General features: G+C 45.6%; 1 protein-coding gene across 1 annotated transcript in view; it reads right to left on the reverse strand.

Annotated features, from left to right (window-relative positions):
* LOC146174986 (uncharacterized) overlaps positions 1-23,567 on the reverse strand; it is a 44,972-nt gene extending 21,405 nt beyond the window's left edge. Inside the window, exon 1 of the mRNA XM_084585495.1 lies at positions 23,470-23,567. Coding sequence (XP_084441621.1) covers positions 23,470-23,567 — 98 coding nt within the window. The remainder of the gene's footprint in view (positions 1-23,469) is intronic.
* Between the last annotated feature and the right edge of the window lie 4,204 nt (positions 23,568-27,771).

Below are 27,771 nucleotides of genomic sequence, written 5' to 3' on the forward strand. Positions count from 1 at the left end.
TTTCAACATTTCTGCGATGGCTATGACATGTAATTCGTGTATACAGCACGTCAGCCACACTGAGCTGCAATTGCCAAACAGGTGGACCTCCTGTCTAAATTCGCCAGAAAGTGCACAAAGTGACCGAACGTTTTCCGAGCAATATATCTCGGATGGTATCCTCGCCCCATACCGGCTGTCATGGGCGTGAGCGTTGTTTACTTTGCAGGGGCGCGGAGGAGGTGCACACGCGGCGTGTGTGCCTATTTGCTCCATTTTCTCCTCTCAAAAGCGGCTGCCCGTGGTGGCGAAACTCACCCGGTACAGCATGTAAAGACGCGCGCTTGGTGGGGAATCTAGAGGACGCTTGTCCGGAGGGAAGGGCGGGTGATAGGGAGGTCGATTGAGAAATTTTTAAACGGGCCTCACTTACACTTGTCACGGCTCTCAATTCAATATAATTTTTTCATGAATATAGAATTCATTATGACTACCTTAGAGCCTAATTACAAAGCGGTATCGCGCTCATAATGTCCACTCCACTGTAAAATTATCTGGCACAGACCGCACAGACAGTTTTCAAAAGCATTGTGTGTACACATGTTAACAATAAACCGCCCTGTATACACTCTTACAAATAAAAAACTGCACGAGCAAGCATGGGTTTCTGCGAGAAGAAGAGACGCTGTCTGAAATATATGTACAAAACCGGGAGCGTGGTATCTTGTTACTAATTCATTGCGGCGCGCCGCAATCAATTAGTATTACTCAAAAAGATGCCAGCATAGATGGCTGCTTTGGCGCTTGGTCGCGCTTTGGTGGCACGCACACCAGCTATGCACGGCTGCTCAAATTTCAGCGCAAATGATTTTGTCCATATCGCAGCCAGCCAAACATGTCTACGTACTCCCTTGAGTGTAACACTTTCCAAATTTGCATATTCCTTGAAATTCATGCTTTGCGCAGTTAGTTCGAGCAGGATGCGAACAAATATTTGGTATTGGTCGGAGATTATACAGAAACTCGTATGGGCCAAAGACATGCTGCAAGGATATATACTCATGTTCTAAGATGACCACATTCACTGAGTCCGACAATGGGGATGGTTCCCCGCCGTTGCTGTACTCCGAAAGCAACATTTCACAGCTCTTCTATTGTCAAATTGGTGGCAAGCACAAACCGGAGTACATGTAACATGTATAGAACGAACTTATACGCAGTGTGAAGAGGAAGGCGTACACGAGGAACATTCTAGGCAGCGGCATCGTGATCGCTGTGCCTGTTGGACCTGACGGTGTTCGCTGTTGCTGTGCTCGCAGCTGATCTGCCCAGTCCTGCTGATCGAGTCCTGCTGATCTGATCAATGAAGCCCCATCTTACAGCAGGATAATGTAAAAAAAATTACCGAAGGAAAAAATTAAAGGCATAAGAAGCTGTCGCAGGTCTTGTAGCACTTCCAAGATTCTCTGGATTGAAAGCTTACGGAGAAGCAAGACGCTCTGACGTCAGCGCTTATGGAGAAGGCAGCACATCTGCGCAGCAACAGGCACAAGCGCTTGGTATAAAAAAATAGAGAGCCTCCCCATCCACCCTACGTTCCTTTTTTTTTCCTGGTTGTCATTTTTGGCTTCTCCGACAGAGCATTGCGGATGACACATACCTTCGTTCTTCATTTACCCCCTCCCCCCCCCCCCCCCCCCGAACCCTGAGGCGACGGCAGCGTGAAAGCTACAAAGGGACAGGAGAGAGGGAGGGAGCAAGCGAGCCCCGGTATAGAGATGCCTAACTCCTGGGCGCAGCGCGTGTGCTGTACGAGCCAATCCTGACTCTCTCCCCTCCCCACCCTCTTTCAAAGAACCGTTGTGGACGGCCGCGCTACTAATAAAAGGATGCACACATCTGGGGGTATTATAGAACTCCTGAAGCAGTTTGAAAGGATAACGTTCACAATTTTGCCTGGACCAGATTTCGCCTTCTCCTGAATCACGTTATACTTTCTTCCAACACAACTAACTTGTCTCAACCCATATAGTTGCGTGCTTTGACAAACGCGCTCATCGTTTTCTCCTCTTTCTTTGCCTAATCATAGGAATTGCTCCTTCTCAAAAGTATTTCTTTATTCCTTTTCCGCCGCGCAGACGGCTGGAATGATAAAGAAGTTTATTGTTTAGCAATGCCGATGTTGTGTCGTGCGCCATATATACATGCCGAGACTTGTCATGCTCGCAGCCTGCGTGAGAAACTGCAGAATGTTTTTTTACCACTGTGCGAACAGCAAAAACTAAAATGGTAATCTCGAGAGTCTTCCTGCGTTTCAATTTGCACGTTATATGTCTAGAAAGTATGCACAGCGCATTTGGTCTTTGCGCCAGGTAAACAGACGACGCGGCGAGACGTGCCTTATACAGAATGCAACAGCATTCGAAAAAAAAAGCGACTGTGAGCGCGGGCGCGTGCTCGTTCAACTTCCCTTGAAGCAGCGTCTTCCTTCTCGGCACTGAAAAGGCTGCCTTCTGAATATCGCATGATCGTGCTATAATCACACGGTTTTGTTTTGTATGTGCGTTCTCACTGCCAAATGAATTTGTACGACAATTTAAGACTGCAACTGCTTTTACATGGTTGTAGTTGGGTCATTCCATCTCAAACATCCCAGGTTTACGGTCTATCTCAGCATGGCACTATCTCAGATCTCCCCCCCAAAAAAGGTTCGTGGGAGTGGGTATAAATATCCGTAATCTGCCGAATATTTCTAGAGCAAAAAAAATGCGTCTTACAGAGTGTTGAAATATAAAGCTTGGTCTGAATGCATGGATCATACACTAACGTTTACATCTACATTGATCACATTACTGGACTTACATATTTTCCTACATATTCGCGTGTTCCTTCACCCTCAAGCTTAATGCAGAAATGAAAAATTTCCTGATTAAATCTTGTTTATTTCAATACTTCTAAAATAGCGCTATTTGTCGGATTGATTTCAAAAGCAGTGCTCGTGTTGTTGAATAAATAACATTCTGTAATTGTCAAGGTTTCCATGCTTAAAAGAAAAAATAATTGTGATCGTGATTCCTATTTTTGTTTGAAGAACTAAATAGAAATTGCGCGACAAACAGATATTTCCAGAAACATTGGTTGCAGGATGCACGCACTGGGTCTCATCCTAAAATATTAAACTCTGCTCATAGCCCAATATATCTCCTAACTCGATATACTTTATTTTAAATAATGTCTGTTTTCAGCTGCAAAATATATACCTTTTTTTAGTTGAGCAGCATTGCGGCGCAGCGTACAACTCACCTCGGGCACTACAACAATCCTGAGTGCGCTGATGGCGCTATTGAATTGGTAGATGCTATAATCCGCACAAAATGAGATTTGGTGCCACATGGCAGTGAAAAAACACGTTTCCTATTTGTTGTTGTCGTCTATGCGTTAGGGTTTGGCTACAGAACAAAACGCCGGGGAAACTTGAGAACTCGTTTAATTGGCGACACGAACGCAAAGTACAGAAAATCGTAGGGGCGACCGTTTCTTTCGGCGCCTCGCAAGCCATGTACGTCACTTGGCCTTGCCCCCCCCCCCCCCCCCGTTCTCTCAAGATCTTCTTTTGTCTCCATCTGTCTACCTCCTTCGTACTCGGCAGCCGTACGGCCTGCTTGGGGTACTCGAAGCTCGTATAGTCGCCACGGACGTATGGTTCCATTCAGAAACCGCAGCCGAGGCAGGTCCTATTCATCTCGCCACCACGTCAGCGTCCGCTCGCGGTACCCTCGCTGGTTTGAATGTCGTTGAAGTTCAGCTGCCAGCGCGTACACACACACACACACACACACACACACACACACACACACACACACACACACACACACACACACACACACACACACACACACACACACACACGCACGCACACACACACACACACACACACACACACACACACACACACACACACACACACACACACACACACACACACACACACACACACACACACACACACACACACACACACACACACACACACACACACACACACACACACACACACGCGCGCGCGCACACACACAGACACGCGCGCGCTCATTAACATACAATTACAAGCAGCCACTCGGCCGCCGTTCAGGGCGGCGAAACTGCGCGAAAACAAGAAGTAAATCTCGGGGTACCCGCTTCTGCTCTGGCGTTTTTCTTCTTGTCCCCGACACAAGTTAGCCGCGGTTTAACTCCATATCAATCGATCAACACATGCGAAAGCACTGCTCATTGGCATGGTTTGGCTCGTTTAAAAGTTGACTTTTATATGCACTGCATGGTTTGTTCAGTAGATTGTCCTAATTGTATTGCATCGAGTGTGTAGTTCCTTTAATACAATAACTATATATTGTTACGATGCGGCAAGCCAATGAAGAAAGACGACAGAACATGACCGATGGCGACGGTAGATCACGTTTAATGAATATGTTAGCAAGCCTAGCGCGAGCGCTCCTGCCCGCGCCACTGCCCGCTTCTTCGTTGCTCGCCCGTAACATGACCCGGGCCACCGAGCGATCGTCCCGATTGTGAACGAGGAAGTTCACCGATGTTGATGATTCCGTGGCATGATGGTGCGTGTCTAAATGCTTGAAGACGAAGAGGAAGAATAGAACGGCTTGCGGCACCATGATTCCTGATGAACCTTGGTCCAGGACACTCTCGGGCCACACGTTGCCACGACTCAATGGCGAAGGCCAAGGCACGCACCGCATGGTATAGGCAGGGGAGGATGTGTTGAAGTGTAGCGGTGTCGTCGGTCGTGGGGTCTTTGGTCGGCACATCTGGTCAATGGGGTCATATATGGTCGTCGGGTCTCTTCTAGTGTCTTGTGGTCATGTGTAGTGTCTCGGGTCAGTACCTTCTTCGTCGTGTCTTGTGGTCGGGGCGGGGGGACGGTGCTGAGGAACGGCATGGTCTTGCTGGGTCCGGTAGGCTGAGGAATAGCCATTCGATGCCTCCTAAATATCAGCCGACGGCGCAAGAAGTCGCAGAGCGCCGAAGCTCTGCACCAGGATGAGGGGGTGATGATGAAGTACCTCGCACCTCCCACCAAATGTTACGATGCGGCAAGCCGATGAAGAAAGACGACAGAACATGACTGATGGCGATGGTAGATGACGTTTAATGAATATGTTAGCGGGCCTAGAGCGAGCGCTCCTGCCCGCGCCACTGCCCGCTTCTTCTTCGTTGCTCGTCCGTAGCAATATTGTGCAGTTCATGTTCATTTATACTAACGTTCTGAAGTGATTGCGTTCATCAAAGATGTCAGTCCAAAGATTCGCAGTGATCCATTGGGTTTTTATATTACTCACCTCTTCGCGATACATTTACAACTTTTATTATACCCACCAACTTATCATTACATCTCAATTACTGTGACACCTTGCTGTTGTCTACAAAAAAGAGTTTGTATACTGTAATACGAAAGTCACGGCGAATGATTTTGAACGAAGGGATATCATCTAACACTTGTGACCTTATACACCAACGGAATGATTCCGAATGAGATGGACATTCGTTATCACACAGGGTATATGATATCAATGCCAGTTGTATCAGAGCTGAATAAGACGGGTGACATACGATGTCGTATGACTGACGATATAAGACAACTTACACGACCTCGAATAGGTATCATTCGAACTTTGTATGAGATCGTACAAAAATATCTTTAATGTACATATACCGTTCAGATCATGCATATCAATCAGCTATCACACGCTTCTCTTAGATTGCGCATTCGGCTTTTAAATACGGTATGCTTGTGGTATTTATTGTTGTGCTGTATAATGCGGTTTATCCGGCGTCCGTTACCAGGGCGACCGGATTGCGTGGGTATCGCTTCATTGCACCGTCCGTGCAGACTACATTCGACAATCCCAGCATATATTCTGGGATTCATTGATAATCTCAGTATATATGCTGGGATTGTCGATGAGTTCTGTGTTGAGTGCTCGGACTCTGCCTTGTCTTCTGCCACGGTGCATACAGCGGGCCATGTGTCTGAGTGTGGGTCGTATCATCATGTTCTGGTTTCATCCTTAATCGTTCTTGTCTGTTTGTGTGGCCATAGGTATCCCAAATTTCTCGATTATGTGTCTTCCCGGTCATGTTTGCGTGAGTCTGTCCAGTTGCGCGCTACATAGCGCTTCTCGTAACTCGTTGAGGTTGTTCGATACACCCAGTGCCATTGACGTTTCGGTTGGTGTTGACATCGGACCTCTTAGCACCCTTTTATAAGCTTTGCGAAGTATGGTGTCGATTTGTAGAACCTCTTGCTTGTTTAGTTCGTGGCAAGGTAGGCTTTACGTTGCCCTGCTCGCGACGCAGCTGTCGATAGGTCTAAGTGTCACCTGGTCTCTCATGCCCCATTTGTTGTTTTTGCTGCTGACTCATTTCAACGATTCTGACGACTTGATCTGTGGTATTCTTAAGGAATGAGATGGTTTTGGGACAAAGCTCTGTGCTTTGCAGCCACATTCAAAGTACTTTGACTTGCATTCTATCAGGTAATGTCTTATTTCGAACTTCCAAGGTTATTTGGGAATCGTGTTTCCTTGTGAAGTTTATGATTCATATGTATACTGATATTTCTGCTGAGTACGATAGTACTCTTGCTTATTGTTCTGCGTGGTCAATCGCTGTTTCAATCGAACATTCTTTTCCTGCTAAGGAGCCTCTGGTCGTCGATAGCGTTATGCCGTCAGCATACATTTTGTAGGAGATGTTCTCTATCTTGCAGATTTTTGTTGTGAGTCCCATCATTGCTACGTTGAATAGTAGCGGTGATAGGCTGAGCCTTATGGAGTTCCCGCGTGTGGTACCATGAAGCGTCCCGATCTTACGTCTCCGATGCCTCTGTAGCCGGTCTGTCTAGAAGGCTTCGCGCTTTGCGGAAGGCGCTGTTTCCGCAGTTTACATTACTGAGACTGCCATAATGGCCGCAAGTCTCACGTTATCGAGGGCTACTTTTATGCGAAGTGCTAGTAATATACCTTCTCCACTTCTTCGCATTTAACTGAGGACTGCTTCCTTTAATTGTACGAGCACGCGTTCTTTCATGATCTCCACCCAGTCCGCCTATCGTCATTTCAAGGCCCTCATTGAAATCTACAAACTTCCTTGTCCATAATCGGGAGGCTCTCTTGGTGGCCACTGGGAATGTTACGGACGAGGAAGAAGCTGGCAGTTGCACGAGCGGAAGCGCCCGCGTTAGGCCCGCCGTGATTCATTCAAATTCATATCACAGTCATTGGCCATAATGTCTCTGTTCTCTGTTGTTTAATTTTATAGCCTTGCCGCACAGTACCAATATATACACATAGCTAAATTTATACTCTTAATCTGGTTCCACATACGCGTCAAATAAGGTAAAGTTAGAAATGGAAGTTTCAATTATAAGTCGAACTTTTTTGACACATATGTGGAACTAGAAGAGTGTAATCAAGGTTTTAGAAATGCGCAACTCGAGGGGTTATATAGCCTGGAACAGTACAATAGCCGAAGAATTACACTAATTCCTCGTACCTCCTATTCTTCCTCTCTTTTTGCGTTTTATTTTTCCTCAAGTTGAACATAACGCAACTAGCCCAATTTTCCATCCCACTGTAAAGAATGCGGTTGGCCCCAGTCCGGTGAAACCAATTCAGAGCTGTTCAGAATCTGCTCTGCCAGTTGACAATATTTTTCTCGTTCACCAGAGTAAATAATAAGTAAAGACTAATTAGCTAATTTTAATTATTGCTGAGAGAGAAGAAGTGTCGATGCAAAAGTTGCATATCTTTAAAAAGTGGCTAGCTACGTTGTTCCCATCAAGCTATGACTTAAGCCGTCCTGTATATATGCCCACGAAAAATGCTATCAGGCGACCAGATGTTATTTTGAATCATTCGCCAAGCGCGTACCACCAGCTTCAACTTAAAGAACACAGCCAAGAAAGTGGATTCTGGTACCTCGGACGCATTTCGCAGTATTAAAATGACGCCAGTCACTTGGAAGTTTCTTTAGTGCGACTGGTGTCATTTTTTGCCTGCTAATACTCAGCTTGCTTAAATGCTAGTTTTATGGAAATCAAGTATCTAGCCGTTTGATGAGAATATCATCCTTTGCATTGACACTCTTATCTCTAGCAATTATAATAATACGTAATAAGTGTTACTAATAATTTATGTTTAGTGAATCAAAAATATTTCCGATAACCATAGGCGACTATGAACAGCTCTTAATTGATTTCTCTGCAGTATGACGTACCGTAGTTTTTAAAACCTTGGCTACATTTAGCTGGGACACCGGTTATGCTCACAGGCAACATAATAGACGAAGTAGCAGTAACGCATGCAATACAATACAATGCGGCGGCCTAAAGATAATTTTCGCTGAAAGGTCCACAATCGTCAGTAAATGCGTCCGCGTCCTACCATAGTTGCCTACTAGCAGCCATGGAATGAACAAGGCAGATATGTACCTTCTATCTCGCTTTTTTTCACAGCAGCAACACTGCGCCCACCAAACTGCCCTATGCGCCCACAACTGAAGCCAGCCTGCTGAAGAGGCTCGGTCCTTTCTTGTATGCATGTGAAACAGTGTCTGCCACTTTCCCAGGTGGTTCGGCGATTTGTTGTCTTTCGCCACCCTGCGCACTGCACAATCACCTGCGGCACAGCAGGACTCAATTCATGCGCTTGAGGAATAACACCGGACCTAAACTCTCCGTTTTCCACCTCGACCTCTTTCGTAATTTCTACAGATGTCGTGTGTCTACTGAAATTACTGTCGAGACGTCTTCCGTTCGCATATTCGTTTCACAAGTTCCACTTATGAGCTCTTCGAGGGAGGCTCTCTGCTGTTTGTTTTCCTCCTTGCCTTGCTTAGAACCACTCAATTAACGCCGAATGTTCTTTGTTCCCTTCTTGTTTCTTATGATTGCTGGCTCCGTGGTTATGTCGTCAGGTAAAGGATCAACAGGACGCGCTCTTTTACGGTCTTCTTTCTTTGGCGGTCCAAAAACAACCTTACTTTTAAGCTGCACAGAACCGCCTGCCGGCCGTTCAACGCGTGTAACTGGCTGCATGTTTTCAGCACTGTCGGAGAACTACGCTTGGATTGGTCCCTGAGTGCAATGGGTTTCTTCAAATGGGCGTCCTGCAATACGGCAGCCGCACGTTGGTCAGTGCTGACATCGATCTCCACACACAAAATCGCTTTTTTTGTTACTCTCGGCGATGGCTTGGTGTACTCGGTTTCCTACGATAAAGCATTTAGTGTTAACTAGACGAAATAAAGGTCGGCGGCCGTGGGGAAATGGTGACACAACGTGTCTTATGTTTGAGGGCAGGCTCGTAAGTTAGGTCGAGCAATGGTTCACTTTCAGGCAGGCTTTGAAGGGGTTTTATAGACTGCAGGCCGAATAGGCTCATTAATTGACGTCTTCTGAAGCGAATAGAAATTCTCTTTGAGGGCAGTAGTTTGATGCTTACTGCGCTCCAGAGCTATTTTGGATCTCGCGTCGTAGATTACGTCTTTTCCTGATATTGCCTTCTGAATGGAAGCGCTGTTTTCCGGCACCTTTCTGTGACGTTCAGCCTGACTCCAGTAGACAAAAGGCAGCTGTTCACGTCTCTTCTCTGCATCTTTGCTTTCTCTGCAGCTTTGTGCTGATTCACGTTCTCATTTGTAGTAGTGAAAATCTCCTTCGATCCTGATGCCTTCGTGAAGCATTCAGCTACTGCAGGGAGCACAACTGCTGACTCCATAAAACAGCGGCTGTCGGCAGCATGAGCAAGCGCCTGAATTGCCTCGATGTGAAGGCATATGCAGCTCTAATGCAGTTGCGGCACTTTCTGCACCAACGTCCAATTTAAAAGCCTGCGTCTTCTCATTTCGCGCGCCTAAATTGTCGTTGCAAGTTTTCATTCTCGCGTGTATGATATAATGAGATAAGTCTAGATTAGTTCCTGCGTTCAATTTTGAATATTTCACTTGCCTCTTAGTACAGCCGGGTCTGAAGAACATGCTGGATGATGTGTTTTCTTTTGATGCTATCCATGGTGCTTTGCTGAAGCCCTCTTGGTGACTGTCCGGTGTGGTTAGCAGACGCAGCCGCTAGTAACTTCCTGGAGGCTCGTTGGCATCTCCCTTGCAACATCTAGCAAGGATCGATGAAGGAAGTCACACTACCCTCGAGGATATCGGCACGAAATATAAAAAGAAGCAGGGCAACAAGAGGCCATCTCTGAGTTCAATCCCCGGCTTTCCCCACGGGTACTAGTATTGAAACATGACACTCAGTCTCTCCCGCGCTCCCTTTCCAAACATGTCTTTCTTCATCCGTCCTCCTGCAGATTCATGCACGAATCTGCAAAAGATGATATATATGGTGGCATTGCTGTGGCAGCAGCGGGTAACAGCTTGCATGCTCAGAACACATAATTACTAGCCAGCGAATATTGTGGAATGCTTCCCTGCGTCAGCTGCTCACTAGTTCCCCATGCGACCGTATATTAATCCCTCAGAGATGCAGCTCACGCTGAAATATATTAACAATACCTGTATTGCTCATTTTAAGCCATCGTTATTGCGGTCGCAATCATTAACATAAATTAAGTCAGCTGCTGTTCGTTTATTGATCTCTTGAGTATTTCAATAGCTTAAAAGCTATATTTGGAAGTGAAATTTTGTCTTGGGAGCTCAGTGGGAGCAGGCGGCGGTACAAAATACAACATAATACGCATTTATTTGCCAGAAAGAAGTGTATTTAGAAGAAATAAATTCGTTTTTAGGTGACAACAGAGGAACCAGCGAATATTAAATGGTATATATCAATATGGGCTGCAAACACTACATGCGACGCGAAAACACGGCGCAAATACCAAACCAGTGAATTGATTAAGCGCATTTGATGCGCTATGGTAGACTTATTTCTGCACAGTAGGAGAAGAAGAAAAAAAGAAGGCATGCTAAAAGAGGTGGTATAAAAACTAATTTATTGCAAGTTGGCTTGACCAAGCATCTATCTAGATAAACTTCAAACTAGATAGAAACGTTCACCCGTTCACCGAGGTCTTCCGACACATGAAATGGTTATAACTAAGTCGTATAATGTTGTAATCTCTGGAATTCCTAATGGTAAGGTTCCAGGCAATAATTGTTTTTCATGCGGACCTGAAAGGCTGTCTGCGCGTGTTGCTGATGTCTGCGATGCGATTGCGCGCATATAAGGCTGACTCAAAATTTTAAGTTTTTTCAAGTAATAAAGGAGCAATGTTTCTATGCTTGCCTATAAGAGCACTACAACATAAAGGATATTGAAAAAGAAGGGTTCCTTGTAAAAGATCGAAAGAACGTGATAATTGACCTGAAAAACAAAGCATCATAGGATGAGCAGATTGGGTTTCCGGGCTTAGTGGAGTGTCGGAGGCGCATAATGGGTTTGTTGCATTTTAGATCGGTTTAAATTGTGGAGCCAAGGAAGAAGCTGTGTCTTGGTAGGCAGCTTACGAAAGAATCTAAGAAATCTCGACATTAATGGGCGGAGCTTCCGGCAATGCAATTCCAAATATTCAGAAATCTTTCCGAGGGGAGGTGGTATTTCGTGTCCGAGGAAGAATTGCACCAACGGAGTGTGCTCAATTAGGGCCAATGCTTACTCCCCGGGTACAAATTGCCGACATGTTAAGTACCGACTAAAGAACTCCTTTCTGGGCTATTGTGAAGCATTGCATAACACATTGTTGGCGTCATAACACATTATATTTTTTGGGGCTCTCCTAGAGTAGATTGGTGATCTGGGACTCAGTTTCAGAGGACATGCTAACGATATACTCTACTCGCCAAAGGCAGTCAGGCTGAAATAACTGGCTTCTTAGGCTGAGCGCCTCTAGCGAAAGCCAGCGAACCCATTGCCGGTAAACCTGCCGCTTGCCAACCTGTTCCTGCATCACTGGAACTCTCTGGCCAAGGACACATCCTAACCACTCCTAAGATACCAATAGTTACACCACGAGAGATTGCGTGCTAGGAATAATCTGTCTGTAATGCCGTTTCACCGCTGGAGTTCAGCAGTCTTTCTGTGTGATCATCAGCATCTAGTGCGTTCTCTGCTTCGTTGGCTGTTCTACGTATGGGGCGTCTGTTAAATCAGATGTTTGCCTGCACTGTGCACGCCGCAGACCCCGAGCAACCACATTTACCCGTGCGTGGCATCGCCGTGGCTCGGAAAAAGATCCTGGTGGCTGTGCCGGTACCTAATGTTTGTACCTTTTAGGCCCCTCGGTGGAGGCCATACGCCACTTTGCCCACGCTTTTCATAGACGGCACCTCCGGGCTGCCCCGCCCGGGATGAATGGAATCTTGCCTTTTCCCATCCTCTCCTACATATTTGGCTTTACTATCATCTTTCTCACAACTCCACTGTCCTCTCTTCCGTTAATGTTTTTTCCTGGCCGTCACGGCCAACCTTTAGTAGCACCACTTGTGTGTGCAGGATTTCGCAAGCTCCGATCCTGTCCCCTTGTTAGGCTCCGTAGATAATGGGCCTACAATGGCTGAAGAAAACAAATGAATGGCTCCTTCTCTACTCCAAAACGATCTCCATGAAAAGAATGCGGTCCGATGCAACAGTAAATTTATTTTGGAAAATTAAACGATTCCCACGCTTTTATCTGGTGCACGTTGAAGACCCTCAAAAACTGCTCGGCAAATATCTCCTTTCGTTGTGACCATGGCATAATAAATATGCAAAGGGTCAGGGACCCAATATCAATAAACTTCGGAATGGCCTATTGTAAAAACCAGCCTCTCTCAGTGTCTTCCAGTGCAAAAAAAGTAAGATTTTCGCGCTAGGCAGGCTGGAGGTCTGCGATATTCACTGGAGCAGTAACGAGAAGACACTGGTTGCACTGGTACGATGGGATAAATACGTTGGGATTAGGTTTTTTACGCTGGGTGTGTCGCTGACATCCGAGATGCACTGGGAGAAGCGCTGTATGTGCGCTGGGGCTGCAATAGTCGCAGTGCCCCAGTATAGCCGGTGCGGCCTGCGGCGTCGACTGGTGTAGCATCCCTCAGGGGTCAACATGGCAACAGCGTACTCGCAATCGGCCATCAGGGTGCATATGAAAAATATGGTTCAAGCAAGCACTTTTTGTTGCGAAGTCGTTACGCACCTGTGAGAAAACAAAGGTAGTATCTTTTTCTAGAGTTTCCATGTTTCGATAGGTCGTTTCGAGCATTTCCAGAGAGACCACGACCGCCGCGCCTCTGATATCTCATGACACACTGACGATTAACGTACAACTAAAACTGGAATTGATTAACCAACAAGACCGCACAGCTTCTTGTAGTGCCTAAAAACCTCCGGCAGGAAATTCTGCAGGCGTTGCATGGTGAGCCCATTGCAGGCCATCCCGGATTTGGGCGCACGTTGCGTCAAATCCAGGAGAAGTACTACTGGCCGCGACTGCCTGCCTAAGTTGTCCACTACTTGAAGACGTGTCGTGAGTGCCAACGACGAAAGACGCCATCCGATCAAACCAGCAGGTCTACTAAAGCCGATTACGCCCCCAATCCTGCCCTTTCAACAAATTGCGATGGGTCTCCTCAGCCCCTTTCCGTCTTCGTGTATGGGTAACAAATGGATCATCGTGGCCACTGACTACCTGACCCGTTACGCCGAAGCAAAAGCAGCACTACCCAATAGTACCGCGGCAGAAGTCGCCAAATTTTTTGTCGAACAAATTCTCTTGCGACACGGCGCCCCAGAACTGCTCATCACGGACAGGGGAACGGCGTTTACGGCAGAGTTGACGCACGCCATCCTAGAAAACAGTCATACAAGCCATCGACGAGCAACTGCGTACCATCCCCAGACCAACGGTCTTACGGAGCGCCTGAACAAAACGATCGCGGACATGATCGCCATGTATGTCGACCCTGAACACAAGACCTGGGACACCATCTTGCCATACGTGATCTTCGCGTATAACATGGCAGTCCAGGAGACGACCGGAGCGACCCCGTTCTAGCTTGTGTACGGCAGGGAGCCCACGACTACGCTCGACGCAATGCTTCTGCACGTAACCAACGAGGGCAGTTTTGACGTCGCCGCCTACCTGCAGCGTGGAAGCCCGACGACTCGCACGGCTGCGTTTTAAAGACCAACAGCGCACCGATACCCGACGATACACCTTACGACGACACCACGCGGAGCACAATCCAGGGGACTAAGTGTGGGTTTGGGCTAAGTAAAAATCTACTGCGTCGATACCTTGAGCCATACAAAGTTCTTCGCAGCGTTGGACAACTGGACTATGAAGTCATTCCAGACGGTACGACAGCATCACAACGACAACGACGCGCGCGCCCAGAAATCGTACATGTTGTTCGTCTGAAGCCTTATTACGCGCGTTGAAGAGTCCGTGGTGTTTCAACTTTGTAATGTTTCTATTTAGGTTCCTTTGTTTATCTTGGAATATCGAAGCGATGTTTTTTTAAGGGGGGAATAATGCCGCGAAACCTTCAAAACTGTATTTGTTGTGTTTTTTAACAGCCGCCGGCATGCGGCCTTATCGCTGTGATTCTGGCACGCGTATCAATTCTGTATCCCGTGTTTGTTCATGCTCGTTCTCGCGATACGAAGCGTTATCATTTTCTTCGTCGCGAAAGATGCGCCGAGATCTGTCTCGAAGATTCCGATCATTTGCGTATGTTTCTACAATGTTCCAGGCTGCGCTTGTAGCAGTTTGCGATGTTATCTAGATTGTTCTGAGCAGCCTTTAAATTAAGCGTTGACGAGTGTAAGGGGCTTCCTTTGTTCGACGATCGAAGAGCACGTTTGTTGCTATCGACGCCGCCGAGTTGCTTAGTTCTTTTGCGCGCGCAAGTCAGCGCAATAAAGAGTTTCTTCAGTGCAATCACTGATTCTCCATTTGTATCATTGACCTGGTCACCATTACGTGACAATTGTGAAGAAACGACCCGAATCGCTGGGCCAGAGAAAACCTACTATCTTTTCTTCCTTAAAGATGGCGTTCCTGTTCCATTGGTAGTGTACAGGACATTTAAGCGACTACGGGGATAAAAAAAGATATTCTAGTTCTATTCCAGCCTGCAGGGCTGCGAGTTAAGCAAACAAATCTCGGAAATCTCGGTCCACACAAAATAAATATACTGAAAAATTGTGAAGTTTTCCTCCGCTACCCAGAAGCAACTCAGAAGACTCGGGGGGTGGTGCTGCCATCATATGAAAAAAGACATGATATTGCAGGTAATCAACGTATGATTTACGCTAAGTTTAGAGCGGTGCCAGCCACCTTTCTGACTTTCAAACAATCGTAGTGTGATGAGTGTATACTGAGCTACACGCAACAATAACTCGCGGTGACATAGAAGACAATATAAATCAACAAGGGGAACCTTACCTGCTAGCGGGAGATTTTTACGCATGTTCTTTCATCTGGGGAAGTGAGGAAAGGTATACGCGAGGCCAAATTATAGATTTTCCTCAAACAATGGTTACTTTTTAAATGCAGGAAAACCGACTTCCTTCTCTCCGTGCACAAGAAAGATGAATGGTTAAGATCCTAAAGATGAGTGTTTCAGGTAAACCTTCTTTAATTAATAAATTCTAGTTGAAAGCTTCAGATATCCATATGGGATCGATCACCTAAGAGTACTAATCAGATACCGCTTGCTCGATAACGTCCTACCTAAGTCGAGACTTAAGCAGTGTCTTTAGTAAGACCAGACTTCTTCAAGACCGGATTTATTCAGGGCTGTCTTAACACACCCATAGAGACAGTGGATACTTAGTTCGAGGACAGCGGGTACCTATACAAGGGAAATCTTGGCCCCTGCTTAGGGAACGCGCCGCGACACCTGGCGGCGCTTTCAGTCTGTCACGGCGTGGTGAGGGTGAAAAACTTTATTGAAGAAAAAAAAAAAGAAAGAGTGCAGGTCAAGGACCCTTTGCATTAGTGGAATGCCTAGTATGGGCGGCCACTGGACAAAGCTATCACTATTGCCCGTTGGCCAGGGCCAGGTGGGACTCTAGCGATGAGCAGCTAAGCTAGGCCGCCTCCAAAGTCGAATTTTCATGCATGTCTAATTTCTTAGGGGACATGATGCGAGCGCACATTAAAGCGTGCTGCAGTCGTTGCTGCCTAAAACAGAGCCCAACTCCGCACTTATATGACGCGACGTTCACGTCTTAAGCAGGAGAAACCGTAGCCGTCGTGCGTGCCTCATTGGCAATCAGGATGTTCATTCTAGCAATAACATTGAGAATGTTAAGCCGCGTAGTTTTTGTCAAACATTTGCCTCATTTTGTTGAATTACCACGTTTTGCTTGGGTAACTTTTTTTTCCTCTTATAAAATGCCTACAAGAACGTGCCACGCCCTTCCACCATGTTTCCGAGATGACTTCAAAAAGCCTAAAAACGTAAGTACGTGCACGCGTACTGGTGTGTGAGGTGGGCGGGGGGGGGGGGCAGACATGCCACGGATATCAGACTTGTACGTATCAATGCTGTTAGGTAGCTTTAATTAACTGCAGTCCTCAAAAGCAAGTATTGTGCTGACGTCAGTGCCTGTTGAATCGCTACTGAGGCATATTATTGGAATCGACCAGTTGAATTTAGATGCTGTCCTAACCGCTATCAAAAGCTGAGAGTTGTTCCCAACAATTTCAGAGCACTCTATGCCTCCGCCGCTCAATGGAGGCGCACTTGGTACGGCCCGTCGCGTCGCGCCTCAACGCTGGGGAAGCGCGAATTGGGAGAAGTTAGAGTTTCCGCCGTCATTCTCCGCTGGGGCGCCACCACTCCATGACGAGGCGCCGCCGGCATGGACGAGCAGAAGAAGCGGAAGGAGCGCGCTGGCTGTGTTGGCGCGTGTTATCGTTTTGACTACTTAGCATAACTGCGTGGTTCTGATAGTTCTGCATGGGTGTCATCGGTGCCTGTGTCAACAGCGTCCTAAGCGTATGCAGCACCATGCCAGGCAACTGCTGTGTGCCGCTGTGCACCACGAAAGCAAGAAAAGATCGGTTACCATGAGTTCCCGTGCGATTCACAACGTCGAGCAGCATGACTGAAAAACATATCTCGGGAGGGCTAGGATGGAAAAGGAAGCCGGTGGGAGCCTAGTGACAAGTCACTGGTATACTCCACTGCATTTCACAGATGACGATTACAGGAAGAACATAAAACTGAAGATCCCGCTTCCTTCGGCTGTCCCCTCCGTGTTCCCGAACTGCCCTTATTACAAGTTAAGTTACTCACGCGGGCTCATGTTGAGCCAAACAACTTTGAAAAAATTAATGTGCGCAGGTCAATAGATATATTTTCCCCACTTGTTATAGCTACACTTCATTTCCTCCTGGACAACCCATCGTGCCACCCTGAAGCATGTGTGTTTCAAGATAGCTCCGCCACGATCACTTTTATGACAATGATATCAAAATGGTATGCCTTGCCCATCATAGTGAAGCCATGGAGACACCAAGAGGAGCCGCTCTATTTGTCAGATGACGAGCGACTGTCTTGGTTAAAGTTGGACTTTGCTATATGGAAGACATTCAGGTCCAAGGAGGCACGTCGAAGCAAAGACTAACCAAACAAACGTACGAAGCAACAATCATGACAACCTGATCCACAGTGGCGCAAATTAAGTACCTTCTTGATCACATCAAGTATCTTACATCAATGTCTTCTGTGTGCCTTACTAGGGCATTGCATTTAACCGAATCTTATTTTCAGCTTCCGATACGCCCTAAAACAGGCTCTCAAAGCGGGTCTATAGTATCGCTTTTTACCAGCCCAAGGCAATTCAAAAGCGGGAACGACAAAATTGACGCAAAGGCTGCAGTTTTCACCTCGGAGAAAATACTGAATGTACCACTAGCGAAAAAATATATATATCGACTGAGATTGTACACATTTTACCATGCTTTGTGTAGGTTGGCATCTTGCAAGCATCAGTCTGCAAATGCACCTATCAGCAATTAGGCAGCTATAAAACATGGCATTCGTTATTATGAAAGTCGTACCTTGCCAACTGCCATATCACGTCAGCTGCGAGAGAGGTTTCGAGTCAGATTGGATTCATTCATGTGTGGTGTGAACCAGCAGCTGATATAGAGTTAGCGCCGATTGCATTCTTGGCTGGTTACCCTGCACGCCCATTTGAAGAGAAAGTATGAATATTTTTACAGAATCTCATGAAACATTTTTATTTATTCTGTTTCTAGTGCCTGCCCGTGTTTTCATTATTTATATATTACCAAATTTTTAATAACTTCTGATGCTTACTTTGGAGTGTCAATAATATTTTTTATTAGTCCCGATTCCTTTATTAACTTTGTGCCTTGTGATTCCTGCAAAACCCTGGACTTGTCAAAATTCTTAATGATGGACGCCTAAGGTATCTGAAAATCACCATGCACCTTTGTTAGCAATGTGACGAAGTGCCCGGAGGCTAATGCGACCACTGCTGACCAACTGGACAGGCAACAACAATCTGACAGTGAAAAAAATCACGCTTGCACATAAACCTTTTTCGAGGAAAGTTCTTCGCTTGTAAAAAATTGGTTGCGTGTCTTCTGTGCATCACGTGGCTTTATAATCAAACGAGACAAAAATTGCCTGAGCCTGCGGGCGTGTCATTGAACTGGTTGTCTTGTGTTGTTGTTTTTTTTTTGCGACAGTTTGTGTTAGCTAGCATGTTTTGGTGGTGGTACCTCCTTGATTATTATTTCCAGTGAAAACGGAGGAACAGGCTGAACAATAATGTTGAACGCTACGTCCTGAACTGTAAGTTTCCAGAAACGTGCACGCTGAATAAATGACCCCAAACAGTGGCCCGATTTCAATACTGTAATATCTAATACGTTATTACAGTGGTTGAAACGCAACTAAATGGGTGTGCACTCAGCGAAGCACACGACTGCCTCGATCTCGTTGTAAACGGAAGACCACGAATCACTTGGAAAAGCCTAGTGATGATGACATGCCGCTATCACCTTATCAATAGCAAACTAGCACGTAGCGTCACATAATGTGTGAAACGTCGATCATAATCCTAAATTGAGCAAGCGCCGACCACGCGGACGCCGAAACGAAAGCACAGCCACGGCCGCTGAGCGCAGCTCTCTGCCCGGACTCGTCCCGGAGCGGTGGCACCGCAGCGGTGGCGATGAGAACTAGGCGCAATACGGCTCTTCTGGGCGACGCGACGGGCCGCACCCAAGTGCGCCTCCGTTGAGCGGCCGTGTCTATGCACTGTAGCTACAATTGAGGTTATGTGCGCCGCAGATGTGACCTAAAATCAGGTTGTGACAAAAGATGCTGTATTGGAAGGATCACAAAATTTCGACCTCTTCTCTAAAGGTCGCTCATTCACGGATCGTGCGTTTTATCTCGACGCAAGATTCACCATCATGCATTTTATCTTGACGCGAGACTGTTGGGCCGCTCATTCACCAATATCATTCCAATATTCAAAATCATTCCGTTTTTAGAAAACGCCTCTCTAGCTGCCACGCTCACACATTCCCATTTTTAGAGCCGTCACCATATCCTTCCTTCGACACGGTTTCCTTACCCACTGCAGGCACAGGCCCGTCGCTCGGAACGTTGCCTGTAAACCTATATACCAGCGGTATACAAAACGGACCGCAATAGCACTAAAAGAAAAACTTGCGCTTAGCAGCAGCACAGGTTAGAACACATGCCTGCAACACCCCTGAATAGAAAACGGGGACGTATTGACGTACTGCAAAATACGCGGTTTTAGTTCTAGAGGGGCTTCGCGAAAAAATCTATACGATTTAAATATGCTTGTTAATATATCCGTCTTCCGAAAAGTTGATTTGAATTTGTGACTAGTGTAAAAATACCAAATATACCGTTAATTTCTCAATTACCTTACTTTGAATGCTTCCACGCTTCACCGTGATCGCATGTACCATTCAGTGAAGTATTCTCAAAACGCGGCGGGGCCGTTTTGTAAAGAGGGCCTTTGCGACGGTGTGCCCAGTAAAACGCTTTACGAAACCCGATAATAACGTCGTTCTCAATACGCTTTCATTTAAAAAGCAGACAAAATCGCACAAGTGCACGTCAGGTACAAATGGTTTCTGTCAATTTATTAAGGCCCCTTAAATAAACAATGCCTTCTTATATACCGCAGATTTTTTCTGGATCCTTAAAGGCTTATAAAGGTACATGAAAGTTTACTACATTCTGCCACGATATGAAAGCTTAAACTAGTTTCATGCAGGGCCTTATTGAAAAATAAATTGTATGTCCAAAGCTGTGTAACATTTGTAATGCACTTTTAGTTCTGGTGTATGCCTATGTACAATATCAGTCATGTGCAAATGTTAGGCAGAAATGACGCACAAAATTTATTTTTATCCATTTTTATTATTTTTGCACTAGTTTGTAGAATAGATATTCTAATGCATTCTTCCCCACAAGTGTACTCGATTTGTATATCAAAATGCCAGTACACCACACCCCAAATTCTGAAACACAAACAAACACAAATATGTTACAGCATTGTTGACAAATACAGCTGTTCATATGACTACAGCAGTTGTCAACGTGACAGTAATGTGGTATACTTACGCAACCACAGATTTTGCTCTCACCGTTTTTTCCTGCAGATAAACGACCAGGTACTTTACTTCCAGTTACATAATACTGGCCTGTTCTGGGTGTTGGATGTGCACAGGTTTCGAGTGGTATTGCAACCATATACAGATATGCAAGATCAGTAGCCCTTGAGGTGATTTATTGCAAGCATATGACCAGACCCAGCACGACATTGAGCCAAATCATTTCCACATACTGTTCTCGCAGAATACAATTGAGGAAAAGGTGGCCCACTTTGGCAAGAAATATTATCATACAAGAAAACAATATATACTTGAGAAAAGTACAAAATGACAGTTGTAGATGCCTTACACACGCACCAGACGTGCTGACATTTGTTCTGCAAGTCACACGACATAGTGAGCAGCAGAGAATAAATAACAAACGACAGTTTGTAAGGGTTACAGGTATTGGTCTCAAAGGGTGGAATTATTAATTTTGAAGCACTTGCAAGAGTATATTGCAGAAAAGCTTAGTTGACATAAAAACTGGACACAAAAAAACATGCACATGATTTGAATCATGGTGGGTGAGGAGTGCTACAAAAGGCTATAAACAATCTAATACAAGGTTAATCAAAATGTTGTTGAATGTTTTACCTGCAAATAATAAGACAGTTTTCTGTGGCCCTATTTATATTTTTCAGTTGTCGCAACTGTAATTGAAATGTAAGCACTGTCAATATTACAGGTATGATCATTGAATGTTGATGGCAAAATTACTCGTTACACTTTGAGCAGGTAGCTCGCATTTCATTTTTATGCCACATGGATCGTCCCAGCATTGCTGTCATGGGTGCCATACAACGAGACAATTTATACAAAACCTGGGGCTGTGAACACCTACCACAATATGGTAGCCCGGACTTCTGCTTTTGCACACATTCAGCAAGTCTCCCAGAGTTTACCATTGCACTCTGATAGTGTGCAAGTATTTGACAAAATGGCAATCTTTGAGTGGTGGAAAAACATCTTGCATGTTTAACAATTTACTGCACAGACGCCAGCAAAATATATATTTCAGGTAATAAAATAACAAATTTACGGCTTAAAAACGTATCTGTAATCTGTTAAGTACCATAATTTACCACATGGAACCAATTCTTGGTGTAACCGATGTTAAGGTTACGCTTCGTTTCATTTATTGGGCTTAACATCCCACAGTGACCCAAGCTACGAGAGATGCAGCAGTGGAGAGGTAGGAAAATTTCGACCACCTTGGATCTTTTAACAATCACTGACATTGCACAGCAGACGGGCGCCTATGTGTTTGCCTCTATCGAAATGTGGTCACCGTGGCCAGCATTCAATCCTTCATATTTGGGTGCAGTAGTCGAGCACCCTAACCACTGTAAATCCACTGCAGGTAGACATTAAGCTTAGTGGTCAGTATAATATCCTATTTACATGTCTCGAATCAGATGTTGCAATCAAAATGAAGTAAAAAGGAGATGTTTATGCTCCATCTGTTATTATGCTCTATATGTACTGCAATGTTAAAAAGCTCAGCAGCAAATACTCCAATGTACACTCTTGCGTAGGCTTCAGGATGTCAATACAAGACTGACGTAGCACATAATGAAATAAGCACATTTGCATAGTTATCCGGTCATGAGAGGTCACCCAATGAAAACATTAAACTGAGTGACTAGCACAGACATAATTTATTTCACGTAACTGTCTTAAAGAAGGAGAAATCGTGCTATATCTATAACTCCAGTGAGGATAAGCATGTACAGTTCCGTGTGCTTGCCTATGCTGCACGTATACTCCTTGGATACGTTATGGAGTTAGAACCTCGTCATGATGCTGGTCCACACATGGTCCAGTGACATGTGCTGCTGATCATGGAGAGAATGGAAGCAGCGTTTCAGCTGCCCTACCAAAAACGAGCATGGTGAGTTGGCTATGCACTGCCGCTATAAAGTTGGTGACGCGGGTAACGCAAGTTGCTGCAGTCAAAGTGAATGCATATGCAGAATAATAAAAATTCTCTCTCCATCATGATGCATTTCAAATAAAGCCACATCTGCTCTGAGTAACATTTGCTCATCCAGGCTATCACACAACATGAAACGTGCCCGGTGCAATGTAATGCAGTAAATACCCATGCACCAATAATGAACAGAAATATTTTTATACCTTCATTTAAGAAAATATATATCATGCGGAAATGACAAAATATTGCTATGATTTTTTGGACAAATATAATTGCTAAGTAAAGATTGATATGTGTCATTCAATAAATATAACTTGACTGACACCCAATCTAAATTTGTTTGTTTGCTGAGAAGCTCCCCTCCCTCTCCGCCCCCCCCCCTACAGGCTTGGCCAAAGTTATGACTGCAGTGTTATTTAACTAGTAAACAAATGCGACATCAAGGTCAATTTCTTTCAGCATACATTGTTCGTTCAACAACGCTCGCAACTGTACCAAGCTCTTCGAACAACACGGACATCCACAATCGGTCAGTGTCCGGGATATCATGCAATCCAAATTTTAGAACGTGCTGCGCACCTACCTTTCAATCACTGCTCTGGTGGTGTCGTGAGCCGCGCTGTATCACGTTTTGCCGTACATCTACATATTCTGGAGCCATAGCCTGCATGGATAGCCACTGCAGCAGGTTGCCGATGTAAGAGCGCGATTTGAAGAGTTGTGCGAGGACGCTGTGTGTGAGCACTCCGGCGTCGTATGTGCCACCAGGCCACTTTGCGACCACATCGAGGATCTGGCACTTGAGTCCACCACAAGCTGCACGAAGATGGAGTGATAGAAATGCCTATTTATATGTACGCTTCCTCATACAGCTCATTGGCCTGGATCTTGACATGAGTGGCATAGATGGCGCCCACGATGCCAGGGAAACCTCCAGCAGCACAGAAGTTGCTCATGCAGCCCCTCAGCTCATCCTGGGATGGCCAGCTGTAAAGCAGAAAGCATATATCACTTCTGGTGCGCATATTCATCGCTTACAGCTGCAGGCAATCATGTGGCGGCACAAATCAGAGGTTAAATTCCACGCTGATGCTATAGCGCAGCAAGACTTGTCGTCCCTTACTCCATCGGTGACGTGCCTATGGGGCTCTGAAGAGGATGCAGTGTAGAGCATATGCCCTAAGTGTACAAGGCCAGCTGCGGAGGTGTATCTTCGCCACATTTTATAGACATTCGCAGGAATGCAGCCGTCAAGAATAAGACGACTACAAGACGTTGGATCGACTGTCGGCTACAAAGGAGGAACATTTACACTTGTGGCTAATGGACAAATTAGGAGCCGGAGCTTGCTCCAATTCTTTGAAGAAAATAGACTGCATGATTCCCTTTAAGTAAAACGACAGCCTCATTCTATGCCACCAAGGCAAGCCTTTAAAAAAAAAAAAAAAACTTGTCGTAGACCGTGTATGATGCAAACCCCATCAAGGTACGCAATCGGTACTATAGTCCTGACTTAGCAAACCATTGTGCTCGATCAAGGCAATAAACGCTTGTGACCGTAATAAGTGAAAAAAATAAACGTTCCTGAAAATATTGCTTCGCTGTCGCTAACGTCCGCTATGGGCCCTGTATATCACAACAACCGCTAAATAAAGGTATACGATTTAAGCACTTTCTTCTATTCCTTCCTGCCTTGACTGGTCAAGAAACATCACAATAGGCAAAATGGGTGAAATGACAACGACTCTTCTTACTGCCCGGCTTGCCGTCGACTCGTCCACGCCGACCGGTTCACTAGCCTTTATGAGAAATCCGCCGGTAGCGAAAACTTCAACGCCAGAAGCACCAGACAGTATGAAGTTAACGCATGACTGCGATGAGTCGGGCTTGGTTAACGGATGCTGACCCTGCCGAAGCGAGATCGAAGCTGCAGCTCCTACTCGCAGGGATATTTCCTGTCTCTGAAAGCACGTTCACGACACAAATGGAGATCTGCACCGGGCAGCACGCGATACTGACGCTCCGCAGGCATTCGACGAACGAGAAAACGTAAACGAACGCACACCACGCCGATCAACACACAACGAGTGACCATCTGTTTAGTTTTACGGCCTCCCAAAACATGACGACGGGATTTAGTGCAGTTTCAGTTATTTTGTAAAGCTCCCGAGAAGCGGCGCGCACATCCTTATCTGACAAGACAACGCAAGAAAGGCAAGGGGCTACAACAAAAACAAAAACGCGTATATGAGCGTCAAGCCAAGCCGCTACTTCTATGGGGTTGCCACCTCTCGGTGAAATATTGCGGCAAACGTCGTGACTGGCCCGCTCGTTCATAGGCTTTGTGCAGGCATCAAGTCTATCTCGGTTGGCTCTGATGTCCCTACGGCCAGCGTTCTTAGCTTAGATTTCCCTACGGCTCAAGTTGCTTGCACAAAACGTTCAGTGCGCGTTTAAGACTGCGGTTAACACGGAGCTTAAAGACAGCATTCAGGCAGATTAACTGCAAACTTTATTAAGATTCAAAATGGCTGCAGTGCGGCTGCTACGGCTGGATGCACATGATAGATCTCTTCGAGCGTGGAAAATGTTCAACTAAGCTTTTTCTGTACCCCTTCGTGTTGAGGCAGAGGTGAAACGCGTCTTCACGGAGTTGTTTGGTGACTGGGAACTTGTTTCGACGTTCTTCCGTTGCTCTCTGGACTGCCATGCGAGTCGCTATGGATTCGTGGGCTTGAGGTGAGCTTGAACATTTTCGCCATTCTTTTGCGCGGGTGCTTTGCTATGATACGTCTCTCGTGTATTAGACGGTGAGTGCAGTAAAAAAAAAATAATTATAGTACGCGGAAATGTAGTGATGCTCTTCATCACCGTTTTGTTTGTGCTAGGATACCGGACGACGCAGAATAACTGATGGTGTGTTTCCGAAGCCATTTCTTGGTTGCCGTATTTGTCGTCGTAGTTGTTGCGACGCACATATTTTTTTTTCCGTTTTGACTGTTGTGTGTACTGGCACCGTATATCCCATTGGGGCCTTTAGTGGTGTGCCTACGTCTAAACGCGGCACGAGCTGCCAGTTTCAAACCTCGGATGAGTCTCGCTTGCTAATCGCCTGTTTCTTCCCGCTCAGTGTGTAAAATGGGGCGTGCAGCTCAAACATGCTTTCGTACCGCTACATGTAGGTTCCAAATTAAGAGCAATTGAAGAGTGTGTCACAAGTGAAACACGTACGTCTTGTTTCCAGCCGTCATTCTCCGGAGGATGGGCCGGGCGTGAATACATCAAAGCTTTGGGAGGCTTCCAACGCGTCGTGGGCGCCATCCATTGCAGTCTCTTCAAGATCCTAGTGCTGGGCTGCATTTGAGAGTGTGCACAAACCAACGGATCGTCTCTGCATTAGTGCTTCAGTGATTTTTTGCGTTCAAACAGTGCTTGTTCTGTAATATCAGTTAGCAGCTCGCAAGTAGCCCGTTGATGCTGGATGTTATACGTCCCCGCTGCTTTTAGTGTCAACGCTGTGTGCTTATTGTGTTGAGCTGGGACGTTCACAGCGCCACTGGAAGTTAGACTAGCTGCAGATTGTTTTGATTGCTCCTATGTGCTTGGTGTCAGCACTATGTGTTCAATGTCTGCAACATGGATGTTCACTAGAGAAGTGAGACCCGTTGCACCTGTGCTGTTGGTGTCAGCCTTGTCAGCTTTGTGTGGTGCCCAAACGTTCAGTGTCCACACATCCGAAGCTGCAGCTGTCAACGTTGGACTTTTAAGATATCTAGCAAACCTTCAAGGTTGCTGTATCAGGCTCCAGTATAATTAAGCACTCACTTTTGTGGGGATAATTGGTGCAGTCCTGACCAGCCTGCTTTTAAAGTGTAATTCACAAGAATGCAGATGTTTCCAAAGTGTTTATGCAATTAAAAAGGCATATTGCATTAAGTTATAGCAAACTATCTACACACACTTTGAAATGTATAACTGCAGTTGCAATTTTTGAACCCTTTTATTAGCCCGAAGAGTTCACATACTCATATTTCTGTATCCAGTGTGAGCAATGGGTTTTGAGTACAGATACTACCTGTCGCTGCAAGCAGGTACATTTTGTGTTTGCCAGGAATGTGAGAGATGTTTCCAACTCCCTTGATTACTCTGTCCGCTGTCTTGAAGACCTTTTTCTCAGGCTGCATGACCACGATAAAAATGCGCTGTAACAAAATCCAGCTCTCAACCATGGCTTGTCCTATATTTATTATGTATTTATGTATTATGTTACTGTGAAAGCTACTGTGGCAATCAGTAAAAGACGATAAAGACGCTGGCGCAAACATTAAATGTATCCGTGACAAACTGACAGTAAATCGTGTAGCCTATACCTGTAACATGGAAACTAACAGTCGTGTTAAGCTGAGCAGCACTCGCGGCAGCTCATCCGATAAAGGCCATTGACAAATATTCAATAAGGGGCTCAGTCTGCTAAATGTTAATGCCCGCAGTATTGTTAATAAGCCTGAACTGTTCGAAGTTTTGTCAGTGTTGCACGAACCGCACCTAATTGCTGGCACAGAAACTTGGTTACACGACGACGTACATGACGATGAATTTTTTTCCACCCAACTATCATGTCTTCAGGAACAAACCAAAAACAAGCGGTGATGGCGTCGCCTTGTTAATAGAGAAAAGTTTAACCTACAAACATCTTCATCCCATAGATTATAATGAAAGTGTATGATGCACGTTATTTCTTAAGGATACCGTATTGATAATGGGCGTATTGTACAGGCCCCTGTTAGCTCGGTTGAACTTTTTCAGAAGACGGATGATTATATTGCCAATAAGCGTAGCAGAATTGTGCTGCTGGGTGACTTCAACCTGCCAGGTGTAGACTGGGAATTTTGAATCCCAGGAACAGTAGAAAAACTGCATGCCGATTACATGTTAGAAATGATGGCTGAGCGTGGTCTAATCAGGTGGTTCTAATCCAGCAACCCGAGTGCAAGGGCAGGGCAGCGGCATACTGGACTTACTTCTAACAGACGGTGTTTTGCAGTGCGACGTAACTATAGAGGATGGAATTTCTGAACAAAATTGTGGCGAACGTCTGATTGGATAACAACATTACACGTAACAAAATGGTAACTGCTTATAACTTTCATCAGGCTGACG

This window comes from Amblyomma maculatum, chromosome 11, assembly GCF_055883805.1.
Source record: "Amblyomma maculatum isolate TAMU_Amacu chromosome 11, ASM5588380v1, whole genome shotgun sequence".
In the NCBI taxonomy this organism is placed as follows: domain Eukaryota; kingdom Metazoa; phylum Arthropoda; class Arachnida; order Ixodida; family Ixodidae; genus Amblyomma; species Amblyomma maculatum.